Source organism: Danio rerio, chromosome 17, assembly GCF_052040795.2.
Source record: "Danio rerio strain M-AB ecotype USA chromosome 17, GRCz13ab, whole genome shotgun sequence".
NCBI classification, from domain to species: domain Eukaryota; kingdom Metazoa; phylum Chordata; class Actinopteri; order Cypriniformes; family Danionidae; genus Danio; species Danio rerio.
Genome location: NC_141037.1, coordinates 49991987 through 50016367, shown reverse-complemented (window position 1 = coordinate 50016367; position 24381 = coordinate 49991987). Strand labels below are relative to the sequence as shown.

Sequence of the window (24381 nt, the reverse complement as noted above, 5' to 3'; positions counted from 1 at the left end):
ATTTGGTGGAATGTTGGCACTCCTGGAGCAGGGCTGGATGCTCTGGGTCTAAAGGATATTAAAAACTTGTAGTCTTTGTCTCTCAGTAACATTAAAATGTGTATGGTTCAGGGGCGGACTGGCCATCTGGCAATTCTGGCAAATGCCAGAAGGGCCGGACCAATTTTTAAATGTGGGCCGGTCAGTTTTTTTTTTTTTTAATATGTATTGCTCTTACGTGCAGGCAGCTTTTATGTCTTGCTAGATGTGATATTATGATGATAAAAAAAATAAAAATAATAATAAATGTTAAGCATTTGGCCTTATTGGTGACGGCCGCCTGATTTCAAGATGGGCCGACCCAATCCGAGGTTACCCGGACGTAATCAAAACCCGGCAAGAATGTCATATTATTTCACCATCTGTACACCAAAATAAATAGTAAATGTCCATGTCCGTGGGTGGATTGTGTCGGTGTGGTAATGTGGGCTGATGTGGCTACAGTGCCAGGGCTGAATTTTTGTCCCAGTCCGCCCCTTGTGTGGTTTGTCAGACATCGATTTTTATCTGCATGCAAGCATGTTTGGTTAAGCATTCGCATCAAGATGAATCTTAATAGTTTTCTCCTGGTTGACATCGTGAATCTGTGTGATGATATATACATATGCTAATTTTCTCTGTCCCTTTCTCAGCTGACAGCTCAGCGACCCTCTGCGATGTCCTCCCAATGCGCATCTGACTGCGGTTCACTGGAGAGGCGTGATACTGACAATGGTAACAATGGGATGCATCCACAAGACAACACAGCTGACATCAACTCCCCACAGGAGCAGGCTGCTTTCCAGCTCACTAACCTTGTGAATGTTGAGGTGGATCCTTTGCTAAATGGGAATGGCCATCAGAAACCTTCAAGCCCAGTGCCAAGCCTGATCCCGTCTCCACGCACTCCTCCTTCTCCACGCAGTCCGATTCTAATGAACGGCTGTCATACGCCACCTTCAGACACACGAAGAAATGGCAACGAGCAGCTTCAAGTACTAAAAGACCTCAACAGTGACTCTCTAACCCTCGAGCATGTGAATGATCCCACACTGGAGGAGGGCAAGGAGAATGCTCCTGCTACTAATGGCCACTCTTCTCCAGCCTCCACTCCCAAACAAGACCCCAGCCGTCGGCACAGCCGCATCCCAGTGTTTGAACCGTCTAGCATCCTAGATCCCCCACATGGATCTGCTAAAGAGAAGCTGCTCCAGAGGAGGGTTCACCACTTTCCACTCTCCCCCTCTGCTTCCCCATCGCTGTCCTCTGACAGGCGGGCCATCATGATTGCCATGCAGCGGGACCAGATATCTTCTGCCTCTTCTGAACGCTCTCAAGATGACGAGTCGCTTATGGGATCTCGTTCTGATCGTCATGGAGATGACGCCCTCTCACTGTCCTCATCCTCCAGCCCACTTTTACGAAAGAGCAAGATACCTCGGCCAGTTACCCCAACATCTAGCATGGAAACCCTTACTGGACAATTCATGCCACGTCCACCACCAGGCAAACCTCCTAGCCGCTCCAATGTGGATGGAAGGTGAGTATTTTGGCCGAACAAAGTCATCATAAAGTTTGCCTATTATTTGTTAAATTAGAGCAGGGATGTCAATCTCAGCTCCTGGAAGGCCACAGTCCTGCACAGTGCAGTTCCAACCCTGCTCCAACACACTTCCCTGCTGAAAAATCCAGCTTAAACCAGCCTAGGCTGGTTGGCTGGTTTTAGCTGGTTGACCAGCCTGGTTTTAGAGGGGTTTTGGCCATTTCCAGGCTGGTTTCCAGCCATTTCCAGCCTGGTCTTAGCTGGTCAGGCTGGAAAATGACCAGCCAAATCCAGCTAAAACCAGTTTGACCAGCCTGGTTTAAGCTGGACATAGCTGGTTTTGGCTGGACTCCCAGCTTGGCTAGGCTGGTCAAGCTGGTTTTAGCTGGTTATCTTCCAGCCTGACCAGCTAAGACCAGGCTGGAAATGGCTGGAAACCAGCCTGGAAGTGGCCAAAACCCCTCTAAAACCTGCCTGGTCGACCAGCTAATACCAGCCAACCAGCCTAGGCTGGTTTAAGCTGGATTTTTCAGCAGGGTTAAGCTGCAGTCACACTGGACTTTTCTCCCCATAGGCTTCCATTTATCCGCACGCGAATGCGTCAGACCAGAAGCACAAGTTTACTGCTTTGTAAAGGTCAAGCTTGGTGAACTCTGACCTGCGAAATCGCATCACTTGACTACATGAGCCCAATCAAGGATCAAAATGTGACCTGTCTGGACAGAAATTTAAAACATGGACCAATCGCTCGCTTTTTTAACGTCTAATTATCTTGTTTAATCCCGCCCCTTTTCGCAGCGCTGTTCGACAGAATTTCACACACAAACTCTAGTGTGACCGCAGCTTTACCTGTAGGATTCAAAGAAAGCTTAAGGACTTAATTAGTTTGATCAGGTGTGTTTAATTAGGGTTGGAACTAAACAGTGCAGAGCTGCGGCCCTCCAGCAAATGAGTTTGACAGCCCTGAATTAGAGCATTTACATTTCTTAATTTAGCAGATGCTATTATTCAGAGAGACTTAATATATAAAGTATATAAATGTTATGCTTCCTAATTTTAGCATGAACAAGTTAAAGTCAAGTATAGCCGAACTTTGTTGTCATTCCGCTACATGTGTGGACATACAGAGAAATTAAATGTGGTGTCTCGCAGGATCACGGTGCTACATGAATTAATCATAAATACATACACAACACCCCAGGTAAAAAAAAAAAGTGCACTAAAATGCACTTTATTTAAGTATACTTAGTACACTTTTCAGTAATGTACTAAAAGTGCTCTATTTTTGCACACTAATTTTGTACTTAATGTACTAAACGATAGTATTAAGTCTATGTTAAGATAAACTTAATACCATCTAAGTGTACTCAACTGTGCTATTTTGAGACACCCTGAAATTGAACTAAAATGTGCTTTTAACATACTATATCTGTATTAAAAAAAAAAAAAAAAAAAAAAATATATATATATATATATATATATATATATATATATATATATATAGTTACAACTAGAAATACACTTGAACCCTACTTTTAAACATTTAAATATATTTATGACTAATTTAAAGTATAATAGTAATATATTAAAAGAATATACAAATTGTAAAAAAAGTGTGCTAAATACTGAATTAAAAGTGCTCTCCCCAAACTAATTTTGTATTTAATTTACTAAAAATTAGTATTAAGTACATTTTAAGATAAACTTAAGTACATCTAAGTGTACTCAACTGTGCTATTATGAGACACCATGAAGCTGATCTAAAATGTGCTTTTAACATACTAAACATTTATTTAAAGAATATATTTTGAAGGGATCCCAGGTAAAAAAAAAATATCATTAAATGCAATTAAAATACACTTAAATACCCGCAAATACATTTTTAGTACATTGTTATTTTTTTGTGTTAAATAAAAATTTGATGGTTTTACACCTTAAATATACTAATTAAAAGTATGTTTATACTTCAGTAGGACTTTAGTACACTTGACAAAAGTATACTAAATACCAGTAATACATTTAAATACATTTTTAGTGTACTACCAGGGTTCAACGCTAAGGATTTTTTCTTCTGGCCCAATCGGACCAGTGGTTCCGATTTTTACTTGCCCTGCCAATATTTTCTCTGGTCCCACCAAAAAAAAAAGTTAATTTCTTAGTCACAAATAATAAAAAAATGTCAAAATGTTTGTAAATATAGAATTTAAATATTTAAAATTTTTTTAATAAATGTGTAATGAGCAAAATTCAAAGTGTTTTGAAACAAAAGATGGCTAAAGACCTGCCAAACTAAGGGCAAACTGTACAAAAGATCACTTGATTTTTTTTTAGTCGTGGTGTACCGATGTTTATGTCTGCTTCCAAGACGTTAGAAACAAATGTTTTTCTTTAGCATCAAGGATGATGTTACGGCCATGTTGCTGTCTCTTCAGAGACAGCAACATAATAATAATAATAATAATGATGATAATGATAATAATGATAATTTTTATTTATATAGCGCCTTATTAGAGCTTAAGGACACTTTACAAGGAATGCGACAACAAGATAAACAAACATACATGAAGACAAATATAACACACTGGAATTACAAAAACAAGACCTAGGAGACATATGAGCAGAGTGGAGGTGGATCAGATAAAGTAGTCAGTTTGGCAGATCAGAGGCGAAGCATTCAGAAAATAAGTGAGTCTTAAAAAAGGATTTGAATTCAGAGATATTATTAGCAGAGCGGAGTGAGCGTGGTAGTGAGTTCCAGAGTTTGGGTGCAATAACACTAAATGATCTGCCCCCCATTGAAAAGAGGCGGTACCGAGGGACAGCGAGAAGGCCAGAGTCAGCGGAACGTAATGAACGAGTTGGGGTGTAGGGGACAAGCATGCTGCAGAGATAGGAGGGAGCTAGGCTATTTAGGGATCTAAATGCAAGGAGGAGAATTTTGAATTTAATGCGATAAGCAACTGGGAGCCAATGGAGGTCGTACAAAATTGGGGCTATGTGAGCAGAACGTTTGGTAAAAGTGGTATAAGGAAAATACGTACTGTTTCTCAATTCTAAAACTGTATTTGCACGCAATTGACAAATAATCACAGGCAAATTAAACTTTAGTAACAAGGCAGCAGTGGCCCGATCGGGCCAGTAACGATCCTGTCTACTGTCCCGAGCATCTCACACGCTGGCCCCGGGCCATCGGGCAGTTCTTATTGTTGAGCCCTGACTACAATAAAGTACACTACAGAAAAAACACCCAAAAGAGTTGTAAACAGACATACAAGGGAAATCCAGAATCGTAGTCAAAGGATCAGGCGTGTGGTCAGAAGGCAGGCGGCAGACTAAGACAAACGGGCTAACAAAGGCTAGGGTCAAAACACAGGAAAGTCGGCAGCTAGCTCTCTGCAACTCTCACATGGTCGCCCACTGAAGCTAAGCAGGGCTGCGCCCGGTCAGTACCTGGATGGGAGACCACATGGGAAAGCTAGGTTGCTGCCGGAAGTGGTGTTAGTGAGGCCAGCAGGGGGCGCCCAACCTGCGGTCTGTGTGGGTCCTAATGCCCCAGTATAGTGACGGGGACGCTATACTGCTCAGTGAGCGCCGTCTTTCGGATGAGACGTTAAATCGAGGTCCCGACTCTCTGTGGTCGTTAAAAATCCCAGGATGTCCTTCGAAAAGAGTAGGGGTTTAACCCCGGCATCCTGGCCAAATCTGCCCTCTGGCCTTTGTCCATCATGGCCTCCTAACCATCCCCATATTCCAATTGGCTTCATCGCTGTCTCCTCTCCACCAATCAGCTGGTGTGTGGTGTGCGGTCTGGCGCAAAATGGCTGCCGTCGCGTCATCCAGGTGGATGCTGCACACTGGTGGTAGATGAGGAGATCCCCCCCATTGTGTGTAAAGCGCTTTGAGTGCCCAGAAAAGCGCTATATAAATGTAAGGAATTATTATTATTATTATTAAAACAAGACTAGGAAACGCATTGTAGTGTTACTTTCCAGTTAATAAGACTCAGCAATGTGAATGAGTGAGTGTAGTGTAAAGCACACTTTTGAAAAACAGACTAATAAAACTCTTTTGGATGTTTTTCTGTAGTGTACTTTATTGTAGTACACTAAAAATTTATTTAAGTATTACTGGTATTTAGTATACTTTTGTCAAGTGTACTAAAATCCTTCTGAAGTATAAACATACTTTTAATTAGTATAAATAACATATATTACACTATATATATTATAGTGTAAAACCATCAAACTTTTATTTCACACAAAAAATAACAATTTACTAAAAATGTATTTGCAGGTATTTAAGTGTATTTTAATTGCATTTAATTATATATATTTTTTGTACCTGGGACTGGATATAATAGTCATTAAAAAAAAAAAAAAACATGCATAACTAACATATGTGTGTAGTTAAGTATCTTCTGTAGCATACTATAATACAGGGTTTAGAAGTACATTCACATGAGACTTACCAATGTCATGCAGGATATTGTGTAAAAGGTATTAAAGGTGAATATTGTGCAAAAGAGGTATTTTAGTTTAGTTTAGAGTTTAAAAACTTTATTAATCCCCTTGGGGCAATTCATTCTGACCTGGTGGTGCTTCACATATAACAAGAATAACACACTTAACACAATAAACACCAACACTTAACATCAAATAAACACACACACACACACAAAAAGAAAATCTCTAACAATAATAAATAATAATAACTAATAATAATAGTCCATCGATTAACTACATTTATTATATAACTAAATGGCTTCAGTCACAAAAGTAAATTTATAACAATTTGTAGAGCATCTTATTGTCCGGCGAGGCAGTGGCGCAGTAGGTAGTGCTGTTGCCTCACAGCAAGAAGGTCGCTGGTTCGAACCTCGGCTCAGTTGGCATTTCTGTGTGAAGTTTGCATGTTCTCCCTGCCTTTGCATGGGTTTCCTCCGGGTATAATACCCTACAGTTACGGTTTCCCCTACAGTCCAAAGAAATGCGATACAGGTGAATTGGGTAGGCTAAATAGTGTATGAGTATTAGATGTATGAGTGTATGAGTGTGTGTTTGGATGTTTCCCAGAGATGGGTTGCGGCTGGAAGGCCATCCGCTGCTTAAAAACTTGCTGGATAAGTTGGTGGTTCCGGGATTAATAAAGGGACTAAGCCGACAAGAAAATAAATGAATGAATCTTATTGTCCTCAAACGTCGCCCGAGTGGTATCAAAATATTTGTTCAAACAAAACAACAAACTGAAGCACGCACGCAAGTCTACCAGTCGCCACAAGAGCAGCGCCTGGAAGTTTTTTATAACATTAGGGTTTATTATTGTGCAAGAGTTATTTGAGATTGACGCAAGCAGTGCAACATGACTGTGGTACATAGTAAACATCGTTTTCATTAATGAGTTCTTGTTGGATGGAGTTTAAATAAAATGTGTAAGAGAGAAGAGTGTTTCTACAAAAAAACATTCCTGGAAAACAGGAATGGTCCAAAAACAGAGCCTTGTGGGACTTCACGTGTTATGGATGTGCACGTTGACTGTCTGATACTCGGATAGGACACTACAAGACCTTCCCTTAAAGCCCTACTCAGTTTTTCAGCCTATGTTTTGGTCAACAGTATCAAATGCATCACTGAGGTCAATACTAGTGCTGCTAATTTGCCTCTGTCTGCATTTAGGAAAATATCATTTCATTTGTTATATTTATGATGGCTAGACTTACAAGTGAGGATATAAGATGCGTGTTAAATCATCAGAAAGCAGCAGTACATAAATGCTATGCTTTCAAATTATTAGCATAAACAAGTTAAACAGGAATGGTCCAAAAACAGAGCCTTGGGTGACTCCACATGTCACTGATGTGCACTTTGACTTTCTGACGTATGCATATCAAACTACAAGACCTTCCCTGAATGCCCTACCCAGTTTTCCAGCCTATCCAAAGGTTTTGATCAACAGTATCAAATGCTTCACTGAGATTAATACCAGCGCTGCTAATTTGCCTCTGACTGCAGTTAGGAAAATATCATTTCATTATTATTATATGATGGTTGACTTTATAAAATAATGTGATCACCTGTGTGACACACACTTAAGAATTGCATGATACGTTCCAAAAATGAGGAGTGTCAATGAGGAAGTATCTGGGACATACAGAGAGGAAATCAAAACGTATGACTTTCTAGACCAGGGGTTCCCAAACTTTTCAGCCCGCGACCCCCAAAATAACAATGCCAGTGACTTGCGACCCCCAATATCCTCTGAGGTGGTTATAAATACAGAAACCTTGCATGCAATGACGCAGACACACCAATTAAATTTGTGTCAGTGCTTTAAATGTGCCAGAAAGTTTAACCTGAAGTTATAAAATCAAAATGCATCTGACGCTATTGCTGCCTTTAATATAATGTAATTACCCCAGGGGTCGCAATCCAATAGAACTAGTAACTATAAGCTACTATAGTAACTATATAGTAACTATAAACGACTATTTTTATTTTCAGTATAGTTATGGATAAAATATGTTAATTCTTATGGTTTAATAAAAATAAATAGATTTTTGGAAATCACCAGGCGACCCCCCCTTCATTGTCACGCGACCCCTCGGGGGGTCCCGACCCCCACTTTGAGAACCACTGTTCTAGACCACCAGGATTCTTGCTTGCTCCCATAGACGTTCAGTATGTTCACCACACTTGAGCCCAGTTTCAGTGATATTTTATACCTCTATCATTACGCTTACCCCTTTCTCAGACAGGCTATTCTGAACATCTTATCAACTGATCTGTCTACTATTTAGCAGCCGCTTAAAACACCTTAACCTCTTTATTAATACCTAGCAACTACCCAGAACCTGTTTGTAATTACAAATGAGTTGACCAACTGCCACCTAGCCAACACCAAGAACACAATAGCCAGATCATCAGGCTCCTAGAAAGTACCTAGACATTTATGATTACAAAAACGGTAAATGCTACACTGTAAAAAATAAATCCGTAAAATTTACGGTAAAAAAACGGCAGCTGGGGTTGCCAGTACTTTACCGTTAAAAACACGGTACTAACCATAAAAGTAATTTTTAATTTTTAAGGTAAACTACTGTATTTTATTAATTTATGGAAGTAATATTTCTGTATTTTGAATGATCAACATCTACACATCTTTTGTTACACAGTTAGACACGTTAGCACACCTACATGGAGGTGGTGATGAGGAAGTTACATAACGAACCAATGCTCAACACAAACAACTTTTCCCACAAGCAGAAAAGAGTATAAGCATATAGAAGGTGCTCAGTGTCATTCACACAGCTACTAAACCCTAGTATGGTAACACGCATAAAATTAAAGTCATAAAATAAACATTGTTTATCAATATTAGATGTGACATAAATCTATAATATACATAACCGATGGGGAAACAACTAAAAAGATCCATATTAATGTCAACAAAATGCATAAAAAGTTATGTGCCATGCAAGAAATTCTAGGTCAATTTACGGTTATTCGCCGTATATATTAAGGAAACATACCGTTAATCAGGTAACAGATTTGTACTGTAGCACTTTTACAGTTTTTTACCGGAAATCACGGCCATTTTTTACAGTGTAGGTAGTTCTGTGTGATTCCTACGTTTGTTGTTTTGTTGCTATAATGGTGCTCTCGGTGGATACTTAGCTGTAGTCAATGCCTTTAGATTAATTGCTATGGTATTCTGGGCGATAGTAGATTGGCTTCTTTTTGATCATTTCATAAGTTCTTCATACAGTATTTTTTTTTTTCATCTGTTTCATGCTATGATGGCAAATGTATTTTTATAGCACATTTACAACATACACATTTACTGAAAAGGGATTAAAAAGAATCATAAAATTATCCTAACAGAAGCAGAATTAAAAACAATGTAAAATACCAATAATTTTGACTTGGTTTTTATGTGCTTGATCTCTCCAGTTTTAACTTTTAACAGCAGATTGTTTTAGTACATCCCATTTGTAATTTTGATATGAGTTGGCAGAGGGAGCCGGTAGTCAGTGAGTAACAGTGCTTTAGATCTAAGTGTCATTTGCATAGCTGTGGTAAGTGATTTGGTTCTTTCTCAACATTAGGCTCAGTAAGAGCATGAACAGGTTAATGAGGTAGGATCTGGAGCATCTTTACAACAAAAGAATTCCAGTACTACCTGGGAGAAAAAGAGACTTTATAAGGAGACCCAGAACCCACCTTCTGTAGAAAACTGAAGAAGAATGTTTAAAAATTCAGCCATTGACATTAATAGTAATAGTAGGATCAAAAAATACGGAAGTCACTTTTCAGAATATCTTCCTTTGAGTTTAACATAAGAAAGAAACTCAAACAGGGTTGAACTATCCCTTTGATAGAATAACAGTATTTTTTAAATATTTGTGTATGGTGTTTGTTAAATATCCTTACTAAGGCATTTAAGCAGAACCTCTTTGCTATTTTCTAATTAATTAAGTCTATTTTTATCTAAAGTGCTAAAATCCTCATTTGTTTAAACAAGATAAACAGGAATGGTGCAAGAACAGAGCCTTGTGGGACTCCACATGTCATGGATGTCCACTTTGATTTCTGATATTTACATAGTAAACTAAAAGACCTTTGTTGAAAGCCCTACCTAGTTTTCCAGCCTATCAAAAAGTATGTTTTCATCAACTGTGTCAAATGCAGCACTTTAATACCACCACTGCTAATTTGCCTGTGTCTGCATTTAGTCAAATATCCGTCATTTGTTATTTTTATGATTCCCATCTCTGTACAATAATATGGTCTGAAGCCAGATTGAAAATTGGCCAAGTATCCATTTGAGCTAAATATCCTGTTTAGCTGATTAAAAAAAACTATCCTAACCTTTTGCCTATAAAAGGAGGATTTAAGTTTGGTCTGTTGTTGGTAAATATGGTGTTATTTATCTTCTCAGACTTTAAAAATGGTTTAGAATAAAGCGAGGTATTTCAGTATACACGTTCTCTTCCAAGATTTTACCACCAATTGCCTTTAAAATGCTAAATAAGAATTAAAAGGATAACTTAATTTATTTGACGATAACATGATGGAGGAGTCACTTTTTAAAACCGTTCTCTCAAAAAAAGGGATTTTTTTGCTGCTTGTTTAAACTATTTATTTAAAATGAGCAGAAAAAATTATTGAGATTTTATTGGGACAACGTATTTGTTTTTTGTTTAATCCAATTTGATAAGTTAACATAATCGATTTGTGTTGGGACAACATAAACTAATTGTGTGGAACCCTGAATTTGTTTTGTGTCTCATGTTTTTTTGAGGCAAAGATATATTCTGTTAATTACCCCTTAGTTCAGTGGTCCCCAGCTCCCGCACTTAGGACAGGTACTGGTATCTGAATCTAGAAGATCAGTTACATCTCAGTCATTTAAGTACCAAAATTTAACCCACAAGTAGGGCTGCTCGATTTTGGAAAAAATCATAATGACAATTATTTTGGTCATAATTGTAATCACGATTATTCTAAACGATTATTAGTTGAAGTCAAAATTATTAGCGCTCCTGAGAATTTTGTTTTTTTAAATAACTATTTCCCAAATTATGTTAAACAGAGCAAGGAATTTTAACAGTATTTCCTCTAATATTTTTTTTCTTCTGGAGAAAGTCTTATTTGTTTTATTTTAGCTAGAATAAAAGCAGATTTAATTATTTTAAAACCCATTTTAAGGTCAGTATTATTAGCCCCCTTAAGCAATATATTTTTTGATTGTCTGCAGAAGAAACTACTTTTATACAATGACTTGTCTCATTACTCTAATTACGCCTTTGAATTGCACTTTAATCTAAATGCTTGTATTTTGAAAAACATCTAGTAAAATGTTATGTACTGTCATCATAGCAAAGATAAAACAAATCAGTAATTAGACATGATATATCAAAACTATTGTGTTCAGAAATAAGTTGAAAAAAACTTCTTTCCATTAAACACAAATTGGAGGAAAAGGGTTGCTAATATTCTGGAGGGCTAATAATTCTGACTTCAACTGTGTATATATATACAGTTATTTTCCACCCTGTAAAGGAAAGAGAAATAATACAATAAAATAAAAATATGAAACAAACTGTGATTTAAGCATCTTCACCCTAAGAAAAACACTTTAACTACACAAATCCTTCAGTCAAGAGCAGTAAGGGATGTTCTCGTCGTTTGATTAATGATAAAACAGGCGGCAGCATTTCACACTGTCACTTTAATGGTTTCTCTTTCACGTTTCTGTTGATTCTCAACTTGTTTGTTTATTACGCAAATAAGGGTTAATATGAATAATCACTAATCACCGCGTTTTGACACCTATTTGACCATTAAAGCGCTTATGTTAAGATTACTTTAGATGTCTGCGCTCCTCTGCTCGTCTCAGTGTGCTAATGAGACCGAATGCTGACTGCGTGCTTATGCGTGTGTGCTCTTTTGGTATATGATGCAATAATCGTTTATCTCGATTAATGGTTTTTCATAATCGTTAGAAGCCATAATCGAAATCGGATTTTCGATTAATTGCACAGCCCTACCCACAAGCTGGCAAAATTTGTAAGAAACAGACATATCGGGAGGGAGTTTCAGATTGCCACAAGCTCACCACCACCACGAGTCACATGACAAGAACTGACCAATTAGCTTTGTACTTTGTATGGAATATACACATTTTGGTAGACTAATTATCTCAGACAAACACAGAGCACCCAAACACTGCAGTGCTTTTTCATTTTCTGCATAAAAAAAAAAATTTGTGTCAGAGTTGCAGCAATGTTTTGTCTTACAAGCTGGTAGCCTAGTAATCTACGTACACCCACCCCCCCTGGGCCACGGTAAAATAGTCAATCGTTGATTGGTCCCCTGTAATAAAAAGGTTGGGGACATCTGCTTTAGTTCTTTGAAACAACTTAACTGTATTTTGTTTAGTCGACTTCAGTTTGTTTAGTTAACTTAATCTATTTGAGTTGGGAAACATGAACAAACTGTGCAGAGCCTTGCATTTTTAGCAGTGTTCCTGAGTTCTGCGTCTCATGCTTTTAGACGCAAAGATGTATTCTGTAATTGACTCCTTAATCCTTCTTACATAAGCAAGCAGAGTGTTGACGTTACATAAGCTGTTTAAGTATTTTCAAAAACAATTCTCGCTTTGCTTCTCCTCCAGGCTGCGGCGGTACAGGATTCGTGCCGGCAGCACCAGTGACTCAGACCTGCTGACCTGTCTGGCCCAGCTAATGCACGCCAGCTCAACCCATGGCTCTCCGCAGCACAGCAGCTCATCTCCGCAGCATGTGAGCGCCAGGCATATTTTTCATCACCTCCACCAGCGCAGCTCCAGTGCCTCCCCGCGCAGCTCGTCCTCCCTGCAGCGCTCCGTCAGCTCCTCCCCGTCCCGCCATGAGCACCGTGGAGGCTGTCTGGGCCGCAGCAGATCTCCTCCCAGTTTCTCGGGCTCACCTCCCCAGCGCCGCTCTCATCCACACGCACAGGACGGGTGCTGCGCGAGACAGGCCCGCTCCATCACTATACACACCCAGCGGGGCAAAGCCGCCGTCAGGTGCTCAAGTAAGCTGAGCAGATAGTCAACCACAGGCTTCAGACCCAGAAGACGTGAGTGGGTCAAACATGTGACGTACTTTCGCTTCCTCTCCATCAGTAGCCTCAATTTGAAGACATTGGCTTTGGCTTTTCAGAAGAATCATGAGAGTTTATAGGTGATTGTGATTGGCTGGATCTGTAGTGTTTCATAGTTTCTTTCATTTCAAACATTCCAGAGCTTTTATGAAGATGATTGTAGGTATTCTTGAAGTACTTGAGGTTCGCATTAAGCTTGGCTGTACTATAGTATTTATTATGTTATTTATTTCTTTCCAAGCAGTGGCAGGTACACTGAAGATCATTAAGCGTTCCCGTGCTCTGGCTACTGTCAGCATCCAAACTTGACCTGACACAAAGAGGCTGTTTACATACGGTCACTCCATTCATTTTTTTAAACATAGGCTCATTCTGAAAACGTCCCCCATTTACATTTCTGGAGATTGCGAATTATGCAGCCAGATGTACGTAAGGCTGCATTTTATCTTTAAAGCAAATGCTACGTTGTGGAATGAAGCTGTTCCTTTTCGTGCTACCAGCTGACCGCTAACCTCTGTATGGATGGCTTTTCTGCTGTTATCAGTTTGTCCGGTAGCTCGCCATGTACGTTGGTAGATGTGAGACGCAGAGAGGTGTTGACCACGACAACAGGGTTTGAGTCCAGTGAAGGTTTCAGAAAGTGGGTAAAACAAAAAATAAAATAAACTAGTAAATAACAGGGTGAGAATGTGGTAAAATTTAAAAACGTGGTAAAAATCAGTAAAAAAATTTCTTTTTCTGGATTGCTTTTTAAAACTGTTGGTTGGGTTTAGGGAAGTGGGTGGGCGCTGGTCAATCTGTGTTTTTGAAAACACTATTGGTTGGGTTTAGGGAAGGAGGAGGGTGGGTCAGTCAATCAGTCAGTAAGTCAGTCGACAGCAGCACTTTGAGAAATTTGAGATCTCAAAAAGCATAAACCGCAGCTTGTAGTTTTTGTGAAAACAAAAAATGCAAGAACAACTACAATGTAGCTCCTGGAATGTATTTGGCGATCTCCAGAACTGTATACAGGGGTACGTTTTTAGAATTAGCCTGGGTTGCGTTTTTTTTTTTTCTGATTGGAAAGCTAAAAGTTTCAAAAGAAAGTTTTAAATGCATTTCGAGATGGATATAAATCTGATCGCTCAGACCACTTCAGGATGTGATCTGGGATGCATTCTTGATAAAACTGGATGTGTCCTAAGGGGGGACCTATTATGCAAAAATCACTGTTCACATCAGTGTAAATATAGCCAGCCTCTAATGGTGAACAACTAATTAATTCTATTTTTTATAATCACACTTGTTAAAAACAATCTGTAGAATCACTTTAATCAACATTTTCCCTTTGTACATGTAATCGAAGGAGGAAAGCCCCACCCATTAGTGACGATCTTTCCCTCATTAGCGAAGACAGCCCTGAGTGAGAAGCAGCCGTCCACTATTAGAGTTTTGAATCTGCTGCTATGCTGATACAGGCGTTTGTAGCTCCGCCCTCTTTTAAAGCGACAGTGGCCAAAACTGCACAATTTGGATCAAATCCTAAAAGGGGCTGTTTTAAAGAGTTATAATACATTGTTTATGTATTATTTTGAGTTGAAACTTCACATCAATTTTTACAAATCAGATTGTTATGCGATCAGAGAAAATGCATGAAGTGACTAGGTATAAACAGGCCCATATTGTCGGCATAAACAAACAGTTCAAACACAACCTTGCGGAGTTAGGATTCAAGTTAACTTAAAGTGATGCTCATGTTCTTCCAAACGCTTTTTTTTTCTTAAAGACAGTGGAAGTCAGTGTTAAGCACGACTTCGTACATAAAAAAAGTTGGAACAGCATGAGGGTAAATAAATAATAGTTTTCACTTTAAGGTGAAAAACCGTCTGAGTATATAAAAACGGGACCATGCACTCACAATGGCCAATCATTTGCATTTGTGTACTTGTGTTGACTGTTTTTGTCCTCAGCGAGCTTGCGAGAGGAGTGCCAGTGAAGAAGTTTCTGCAAGAAAACGTGATGATTGAAACAATCTAAAAAAGTGTTCTTGAGCTTTGACGTGCCTAAAGAAGTTTTGCTTTGGAATATACAGAATATTGGACAGGCTCAACCGGATCTGGAGTCACCCTATTTGTTAAATTAGCTTTTATTTTGGTTGATCTTCTGGTATCTAACCACATCATACCATCACACTTTTACTGGGCCTCACAAAATCTGTGTCCGTATTTTGTTAACTAGAAGAAAACTTTAAAACTGGACCATCCATGAATTCGCAAATTTTTGTACACCAGATTGTACAGTAACAAATTCTATCTTTTAGTTCATTTGATTTGTTTTTAAGCTACCAACTAAAATGAGCTGCTCTTAGCTTCATTAACCATTAGCAAAGTTATCTTATTTAAAAATGCTGAAGCGAAACATATAATTCTTGACTATATATATATATATGTATCTCACACAAGGAGCAGTGCGATATGGCACTGATGGGAGGCGTGCATTGGCACGAGGCTGCAGGCCGATTGGCTTAGGGTCCAACTAGTGCCAATATACAGCCATTTGCACTGCTACTTGTGTTATTGCATTTATACAACAGTTCGACGGCACAATCATGAATATAAAAAAGAAAAACAAACATGGGGAGTCTCAAAATCTTTTTTTTTAAGAGGAACTACTTTCTTCCGTCGTTCCTTCACATCTGCAACTGAGAACAGCAGAAACCGTTGCTTAAAAACACGTCGCTTTAGAGCTAGTATTCAAATGATTCTCTAGCGTAATGTCTAAAGTGATGAAAAAACAGGTGATTTCGCTGGCATTTTAAGATTATTCAACTGTATTTTAACAGTTTTATAATGATTTTATAAGCTGTAGTTTGAAATTACACTGAGTTTTTGTCCTCTAACGCCCCATTCACACGGGGCTTCAGCGTTGACGCTTGACTAAAGGTGTGTCTGAAGTTGGGGCTGACACGATCGTCATAGCAGCATCAGCCAATGAAATTCAGTCAGCAATAGGCCACTGTCTAACTGGTGTATTTGCATACAGCGATCTGCTTGACTGACGCTTCTGTCGGCGCTTGAAAAGATGAGCTAGTCCCAACTTCTGCAGTGAGCAACGCCTCTGAAACGGTGCTGACGGATCCACAATGCAGTTCGGCAACGCCTGACATCACCCATTCAAGGTGAATGGGAAACATTGATGCTGACGCCCCGTGTGAATGGGGCGTAAGGGTTTATTATGCGGTCTCTGTCGCCATTTTGTGGCAATGCCAACCGTCTTTGCTCTGATCCGAGTGAAAGGCTGATGGATGCCGACACGATGTATCTCCGAAATTATTACAATATATTGCACATCTATCAGCCAATCAGATTTAACAACCAAACAAAACTATTGTATAAGTAAATATATATAAATAAACAATATTAAAGATCAGTCAGTAACTGCTTTTAAAAAGGAGGTTTTAAAAACTCTTCAAATTTTTTTTCTAGTTTAAGTTTTGATAGTGATAAAGTAGCCAATTTTAATATATATGTGCCACATGATACAGTCAATCCAAGAAAAATGAAACTAAAATGTGTTTTAAATTCCAAAACCACAGCATTTGTCACTCATATCGACGTTTTCTGTTTCACGGGTCATTAAAAATCAAGAATACCTATATTTTTAAATAGCATGCCACTAATTCTCTTCAAAGACTGGAGCATCGCCGTCTTCCTTTTCCGCTTGTAAAATGCTGTAACGTCTCCTCCACTTCTCAACTCTTTGCATGAGCTACAGTAACAAAACGCTGCAATGTACAATGAACACCGCTTACAAGTTTTCATATACCCAGAGTTTGTAGCCTGAAGAGCTTGTAAATAGGGAATCCACGTTTGTTTTTTAACACTGGTTTGAGTCTTAAATATATCCACTTACCCATATTTACCTTTACATCAGCTCCTGCAGAGAGAGCGTTGGCTAATCGAGAGAAAGCTAGCTAATTTATTAGCATGTTTGATATCAGTGTATGCCATCAATATCAATGCCAAAAAAAGTAAACCGTCTCTCGTGGTTCATCATAGACTTTCTTTTTTAGGAATTTTCAATATACATTACTTTAATCAGACACTATTTACAGTTGCTATTACCGCATTGTACTGTATATTATAGCGAGCTATTGGTTTTAATTGGACAGATTTAATGCAGGTAAGATCTAGACATGGGCCGGTTTAAGATTCTGACAGTATTATAACCTTGGATATAAATATCACTGTTTCACTGTTTTGTGTTTACTGCTCTAAAATATATCCTTTTTAAATGTCTGGTTAAAAAACTAAAACTTTTTCCTCTTTATACACAATATATTTTATTTGAGAAACATTTTAAATATTTTGGGGCAGTAAACATGTCAGACTAAATCATTTAATTTATATTTTAATTATAATCTAAATTATGGACTTCTGCTGTCTTCAATGCTTTAAAAAACACTGATTTGTTTTTGTTTTTTTACAGTGGACCCTTCGCTAAGCCCCGCCTCCTTAGTTACTGTTGCTAAGCCTGTCAAGCTTTTGTGCCTGGCAAGGTTTTTACAATGTGTAAGCGCCAGTGTCATACACTGCCAGAGATATAATGTCATTTTTAGTGAACTGGTGAGATATCCGAGAACGCCAGGCAAATAAGGACTGCAGTATGCATTACAGGAGTATATTCATGACATAATAGGCAACCGATTAGAGAATAATTAAATCAAAATTGAAGCTAGCTTAGCCTAGCCGCCTCATATGCTAACTATTCAACAGCTTAGCTCACACTCAGCAGGAGAGGTGAAATTTAAAAAGAATCTAATAATAACTAATTAAAAAGTAATTACTCTGTTTTTAGTCCCGAAAAATCTCCTTTGTTGTCGACAATAAAGTATACTCTTATGATATTCATAACCTCCAGACTGAGTTTGATTCATTAAGAGAGAAAAAAACCACGACAATTGGCGTCCCTGGGTGGGCTGGAAAGGAGCAGGACTGGTGTTACTGTGCATGCTGGACTGGAGAGAAAACACAAATATGTGAGAAGAGTATACTTTATTGTCAACAACAAAAGAGATTTTTCATTAGCTAAAAAGCCTGATAGATTAATTGTTGTGCAATGAAATACAGCATTTCTAACCAACAAAGAAACACGCATGGACAGAGCTTAAACATAGTTCATTCATAGAAAGAGCAGCCAGAAAGGGGAAATGGAAATGATGGATTTGTGCCGAATGTTAGCATCATTGACTCATAACAATGTACAGTAAGCTACCTATTACTGTCAGTATGTTTGTGTGCTCTTTATAAATGAATGAAAAACACCTGCGGGTAAAGTATATTGATCGCAAGTGCTCAGTTTGTGATCATATCTCGGTTTTGTTCTGTTGATTTGTAATTTCAAATATTCGTAGCTTTAAATAGATGGAAATATAAAGTTCAGTAAAGTTAGCAACAGATTCGCAGATTCATATTTTCCGGATCAATAATTCATGTCATTATGACCTATTCGCTATTAGTATGACTAAGTTACTGTGGCGAAGGCTTAAACGGAGTGCTCATAATATCAAGCGAAAAATAAAAAGAAGAAAAAGACAGCTGTGAAACAACCTGCTTTGTATTTTTGTAGGAAACACAGTTTACATCTGTTTAGGGTAAGAGGTGTGTGAGTAATTGCCGTTTATCACTGAATGTGTCAGGAATATCAAAACAAATCCAACTTAGCTCCACTCCTTTAGCGCCCCTCACAGAGCTTGATCCATGCTGGCATTTCTCCTCTTGGGTTTTTGGTTTTGAAAAGGGAAAAAATTCTGTCCATCCTGTCCAAACTTTTAGGATACCGGGTATCAGATTTGCACAATCCATATGCACAACGCTTTGGTCTGTTTCCCTCGCTCGAAAAGCTTGACAGAGCCCCTGCGCGTAGCTACGGTTGCTAAACCCCGATTGGTGGATGGCGGTTTTTGGGTGTGGCTTAGCGAAGGGTCAATTTAAAATGGCATCTTTGGAGATCTTTTCTGCTGGAGATGCTGTTGTCCTAAAAAACAACAACAAAAAAAATTTAAAATAGGAACGATATTACAGATAATTTTAGCAGTTTTAAAACCTTGACTTTTCCAAACCGTGGTATACCTTGAACACGGTTATCGTCCCATGCCTAAGATCTCCAGTCTGCTCTGTGACACTTTGGTCGGTTACTTAAAAATGCAGCTGTTTTCTGTCATTACTGCAATAATCTTTTGGCCGAAGGAGATTAAATTTCGCCTTGACAAAGTTCATTACATCACTGTAAGATAATGAAGAAAACGGCAGAGGTTCCTCATCAACAAATCCAAAATAAAAATAATTTAGGGATTGGTGAATATTGGTTTTATCCCACACACACACGCAAATATTTTGCTGCTTGTTCAAACTACGTATGTAAAATAAGCTTAAATAACACATTTTTGGAGATTTCTTTGGGACCACTTAATTGTTTTATGTTCAATCTACTTCAATTTGTTAACTTAATTGATTTGTGCTGGGACAACCTGAATGTATGGTATGGAAGCCTGCATTCTTAACAGTGCGTCTGAAGCAGACTAATTTACAGTATATTCAGTATTGCTTACATTTCTATTTTACTGTTTCTATTTTACTGTTTTTTCATGCGTTTATCTTTATATTGAACACTTAAAGCGCACAGTGTTGTTTTGGCTTTATGCTGAAATTGCATCTATGTTAGGATTTTCATCTCCAAGGAACTTAAGGGAATAAACAAAACTAGAAAGTGGCAAATGTAATATTATATAATATTATTAAGTAACAGTCAGAGGAAAAAACAATTACAATTGATTAGTTTTGCATCTGTACGGTTTTTATTTATTTTTCTCTTACTGTATATTGTTGTATATGTACAGTGTACAAAAGAATGTTAACGGACGGGACATTGTACATTATTGTAATTATTTGTGTTAATTTTCATTTGTATCATAAATGCCTTGTACAGTGTTTATTTTTCGTTTTGTTTACTTTTTGTTTTTTTTCAGTTGGAATTATTTTGTATTTTATTTTTATAAACTTGCTATGAATAAATTTTTCATTCAGCATGCCATTAAACTTCTCTGAAATGGAATTGTCTGTACTCAAATAGCTCTTACTTACTCCCAGGGTCATATTATATCGAAGTTGATATTTAGCACCATATTGATGTTTCGCAACATCTAGCATTTTTTTATGAGGTGGGTTGTTAGCCCAATGCTCAACCCCCAACCTGGAGGTCTAGGACATTCACTGGAGACAATTTAGCTTACCCAATTCACCTATACCGCATACTGTATCTTCCGACTATGGAGGAAACCGGAGCACCCGGAGGATACCTATGCCAAAACGGGGAGAACATGAAACACAGAAATGCTAACTAGCTCAGCCGTTGCTCGGACCAGCAACCTTCTTGCTGTGAGGCAACAGCGCTACCCACTGCACCATCGTGCGCCCCATTCAAATAGCTCTACATTTCGTTAAATTGTCGATATATGGAAGTTACTGCAGACTTTTCTGTGTCTGATTTCAAAATGATGACGTATTTCCAACTAAAATGGAATATTGAGTTGAGTTGACTTTTACGCTTCTCCACAGCTGCATCCGGAATCGCCTACTGCTTAAGTATGTACTAATTTTAAATTTATTACATGACCATTGGAAAAGTACTTTCTATATAGTGTGAATTCAATTCATCTTTATTTCTATAGTGGTTTTACAATGTAGATTGTGCCAAAGCAGCTTAAGTTCTAGCAAACTGAAACTTTGTCAGTCTAGTTTTCGTTTTTTTAACACAATTTTTGATTTGGTTCGGTTCTAATGGCTTGACACGTTTTTTTTTTTTTTTTCTATAGGCAATAGGAACAGTAAGAGGTTAAGGAGAAAAACATTTAAATGATTTATTGCAATACTCATTTTGTTTTACTTAAAAGCCAAGAAAAGAACACAAGTTCCTAGTGTATTGTATTAAAAAAATGAACACTGAAATCTCACAGCTGCTAGCCCATGTACAAACTGGGGAACACATAAAATCCTACATTTTGAAAATAAACATACATGTGAAGTTAATAAAGATAAATTGGCCATTTCAAATAAACATTTTTGAACTTAAGAAAACAAAAATAAACCATCAGAATTTTCTCGGTGCTGAAAAAATGTGAGACAGTAGTCTGTAACGCGGATCGCATGCTTTTTGTAAAATGACAAAAGCCTGCATCTCCAATCACCGAAAACGGCTGCAAATCTTTAGCAATAAACACCCGCACTGCCTTTGTTATTTTTATGTGTCTCTCGGAACCCATAGGGTATATTCAGCGAGGGATTGTTGCTATTTGGAGGACTTTATTACCTTCTCTGCTACCCTGCCTCTAGACAGTGAAATTGCTGGGTGATGGCGCTGCAGATGTGCAGTTATGGTTATATTTGTAAAACAATGCTTGCACAAACAGCTATTTTTTGTTCACCGCTTTTTCTCTTATTGGCATTATGCTTACAGGCAAAACCAAAATGTCCTCACACCGAAGATTTGAAAGACGCCGGCACTTTCTCGTACTGTTGCCTCACTTCGCCAGCGCTTCCTTGTACTGTGGCCTCAGCCTCATTTCACCGCCGCTCGCCAAGTTAAAGTGTGGAATGATGGTCAAGCGCCACCTAACTTTAGAGCATAGTGATCGAATATAACTCATCTTAGCTCATGGATTTAGAGGCACACACAGTCAATTCAGGGAGATATAAAAAGCACATAAATTATTTTAACGCAAAACCGAAAAACCCGCAATTTACAAGCGCGTATTGAGCCGTGGAGGTTGTACTGTACGTTTCGATATTATATTGAGAACTGTGGCATCCCTAATAAATTATTTAGATCATTTACTTTAATCATTACTATTGGAATGTGACTTTCAACCAGAACAACAACAAAAAAAAGTTACTGAAGACAATCACCAACTGCACCTTTAAAATCAATGCTACTCCATAAATAGCCATGCACATAAAGCATCAGAGTAGTTGGGGCAGTAATTGTAAAAATGGTATTTTACCATTTATTATCACATTACTACCTGTAATGGCTACATAAATTACTGTAATGTATTCTTTGCACAACACAATTTCATGCAAACCCTACTCCTTTTAGAGTAAAATACTGTTTCCAAAACACTGGCTATTTTAGGCTTATTTACTGCATAATCTACAGCAAGGGTTAACAGTGTAAAGTTTAAATAACTGCCACAGAGAAGACATTTAACAATCTATGCCCACCTCCAGCCCCTTCCTTTCGGAAGGACATCTATTTTTCATTCATTCATTCATACATTCAGGAAATACCTAACCTCTAACCCATCAGTGTTCAGTCATTGCTGAGGTGTGTATTCCTATTTTACTCCACATACAGCACTCAAGTCTATAAATGACAAGTACATGACTAACAGAGCTCTACATACTTGCTGAGCTCCAGAAATGCACAAGCTGATCTCCAGTGTTTTTCAGGTAAATCTCCACAGATGCTCTTTTGAGTTTCCTTTTTTTGCCTGTTGTGTGTCCATTACTTTAAAAACCCGCCACAGACAAGACATTAAGTTAAGTATCTAAGCCCACCACCACCCCCTTCCTCTTGGAAGGACATCTATTTTAAATTTTTTCATCCACCCATCCATTCAGGAAATACCTAACCAGACCATTAGTTTGCAGTGTATGTTGGGGTGTGATTCCCATTTCTCCACATGCCCTAGTCTAATCTGCAAAACACAAAAACAAGACAAAAGCCAGGGCCGGATTAACCAATGGGCATTATGGGCACAGGCCCAGGGGCCCGTGCGCACTAGGGGCCCCTGCGAGGGGGGAGAAAAAAAGGACAATTTCGGAGTGTCTTTTTTTGGCTAATTGCAAATAGCGCATCTAGTTGGAATAAGCTTTTCAGGGTTTACGCCCATCGATGCCTGATTGATAGAGACAAGATGAGTGAAGAGCTATAAATTATTGTAGCCGCAGTGGCGCACTTGTAAGGCGCACAGTTTCGTCTTTTGGCGCGATAAATTATAAACTCGGTTCGAATCCACCATCAGCTGAACTCGTGCTACTTTTTTTCACCCCATTACATATCAGATTGGAAATATATTTATTTTTAACAGGAAGGAAACATTTTTAAAAAATAATGGAAATGTGATATAAAGTCACAAGTGTCTCGTGGGTATTTAATAATGTTTAGTCTTATTATAGGTGCCTCCCTCTCTGCAAAAACTATATTGCTCAGACAACTGTATTTCCTCTGAGCAAAAAAATCGCGATCACACATTAATATTATTATTATATTTAAACTGCCTTTTTTTCTTTAACTAAACAGAATGTTGTAATTGGTCAAGCGCGGAAACGTCAGTTTTGTAATAACCCGCACTAAACTGAGCGGACTTTAGTGTAACGTTATATCTGTCATAGATCAAAAATGAGTGGACAAGTGGATTTAGCAAACGCGAGAGAAAGAGGAGAGGAGGCATCTTTATTGAGGCATTTTCCATACACACCTTCTTTAAACAGACCCTGGATCAGGAGAATGAGGTACAGAAGAAGACGTTATGGTAACTTTAAATGATGAGATAGCATTAACCAGTCGGAGGAGGCTAACGGCAGCGCAGCGCGGACTGGATTCATCGTGTGAGAGACAGACAGAAAAGGAGAGAGAGAGGGAGAGAGAGAGAGAAAGGCCCAAAAGAGGAGGGAGACGGGAGAGAAGAGGTATAGTGTGTGTGATTTCGGATACTTTTAGGTTTATAATCAAGTCTTCATCACGAGAAGAGTAGAGAAAATACAGGGAGAGGAGGAGATACAGTAAATCAGTGTTTGTATTATGAAAGACTCAGATTCATAGAACTGGATTGGAGAAGCATTGTGCGTTATATGCCATGGCAATAATATGCTTTATAAGTTTGTAAAAGCAATACATTAAAATACCATATATATATATATATATATATATATATATATATATATATATATATATATATATATATATATATAGTTTTATTAGTATTTTTATTCAATGCTTTGAAAAATAAGTTAAATCTTTGTAGACTATAAATACATATGTACTATATAGCATTTATTTAAATTTGTGGCTTCAAATTATAGATTAATTTTATTTAAAAATTATTAAATTATTCTTATTTTTTAAATTCAACTATAGGGG

The 24381-nt window shown here is 38.1% G+C and overlaps 2 protein-coding genes and 1 long non-coding RNA gene across 8 annotated transcripts in view; 2 read left to right on the top strand and 1 right to left on the bottom strand.

Moving 5' to 3' along the window:
* The window catches only part of ttbk2a (tau tubulin kinase 2a), a 39468-nt gene extending 25143 nt beyond the window's left edge, over nucleotides 1–14325 (top strand). For 3 of the 5 annotated variants that reach the window (XM_087291027.1, XM_087291025.1, XM_087291026.1), the window contains 2 exons: nucleotides 672–1558; nucleotides 12734–14325. In XM_087291027.1, coding sequence (XP_087147153.1) covers nucleotides 672–1558; nucleotides 12734–13151 — 1305 coding nt within the window. In that variant the 3' untranslated portion in view covers nucleotides 13152–14325. Of the gene's footprint in view, nucleotides 1–671; nucleotides 1772–2010; nucleotides 2811–12733 lie in introns of those variants that run through there. The other 2 variants (XR_015513769.1, XR_015513768.1) reach the window with 2 other exon arrangements.
* The window catches only part of LOC110438063 (uncharacterized), a 74166-nt gene that overhangs the window by 17589 nt on the left and 32196 nt on the right, over nucleotides 1–24381 (bottom strand). The gene's annotated exons all lie outside the window — the stretch shown is intronic.
* On the top strand, nucleotides 15636–20295 carry LOC147833183 (uncharacterized). The gene is made up of 2 exons (XR_015513809.1): nucleotides 15636–18038; nucleotides 18270–20295. It is a non-coding gene; the product is annotated as an uncharacterized LOC147833183 (long non-coding RNA).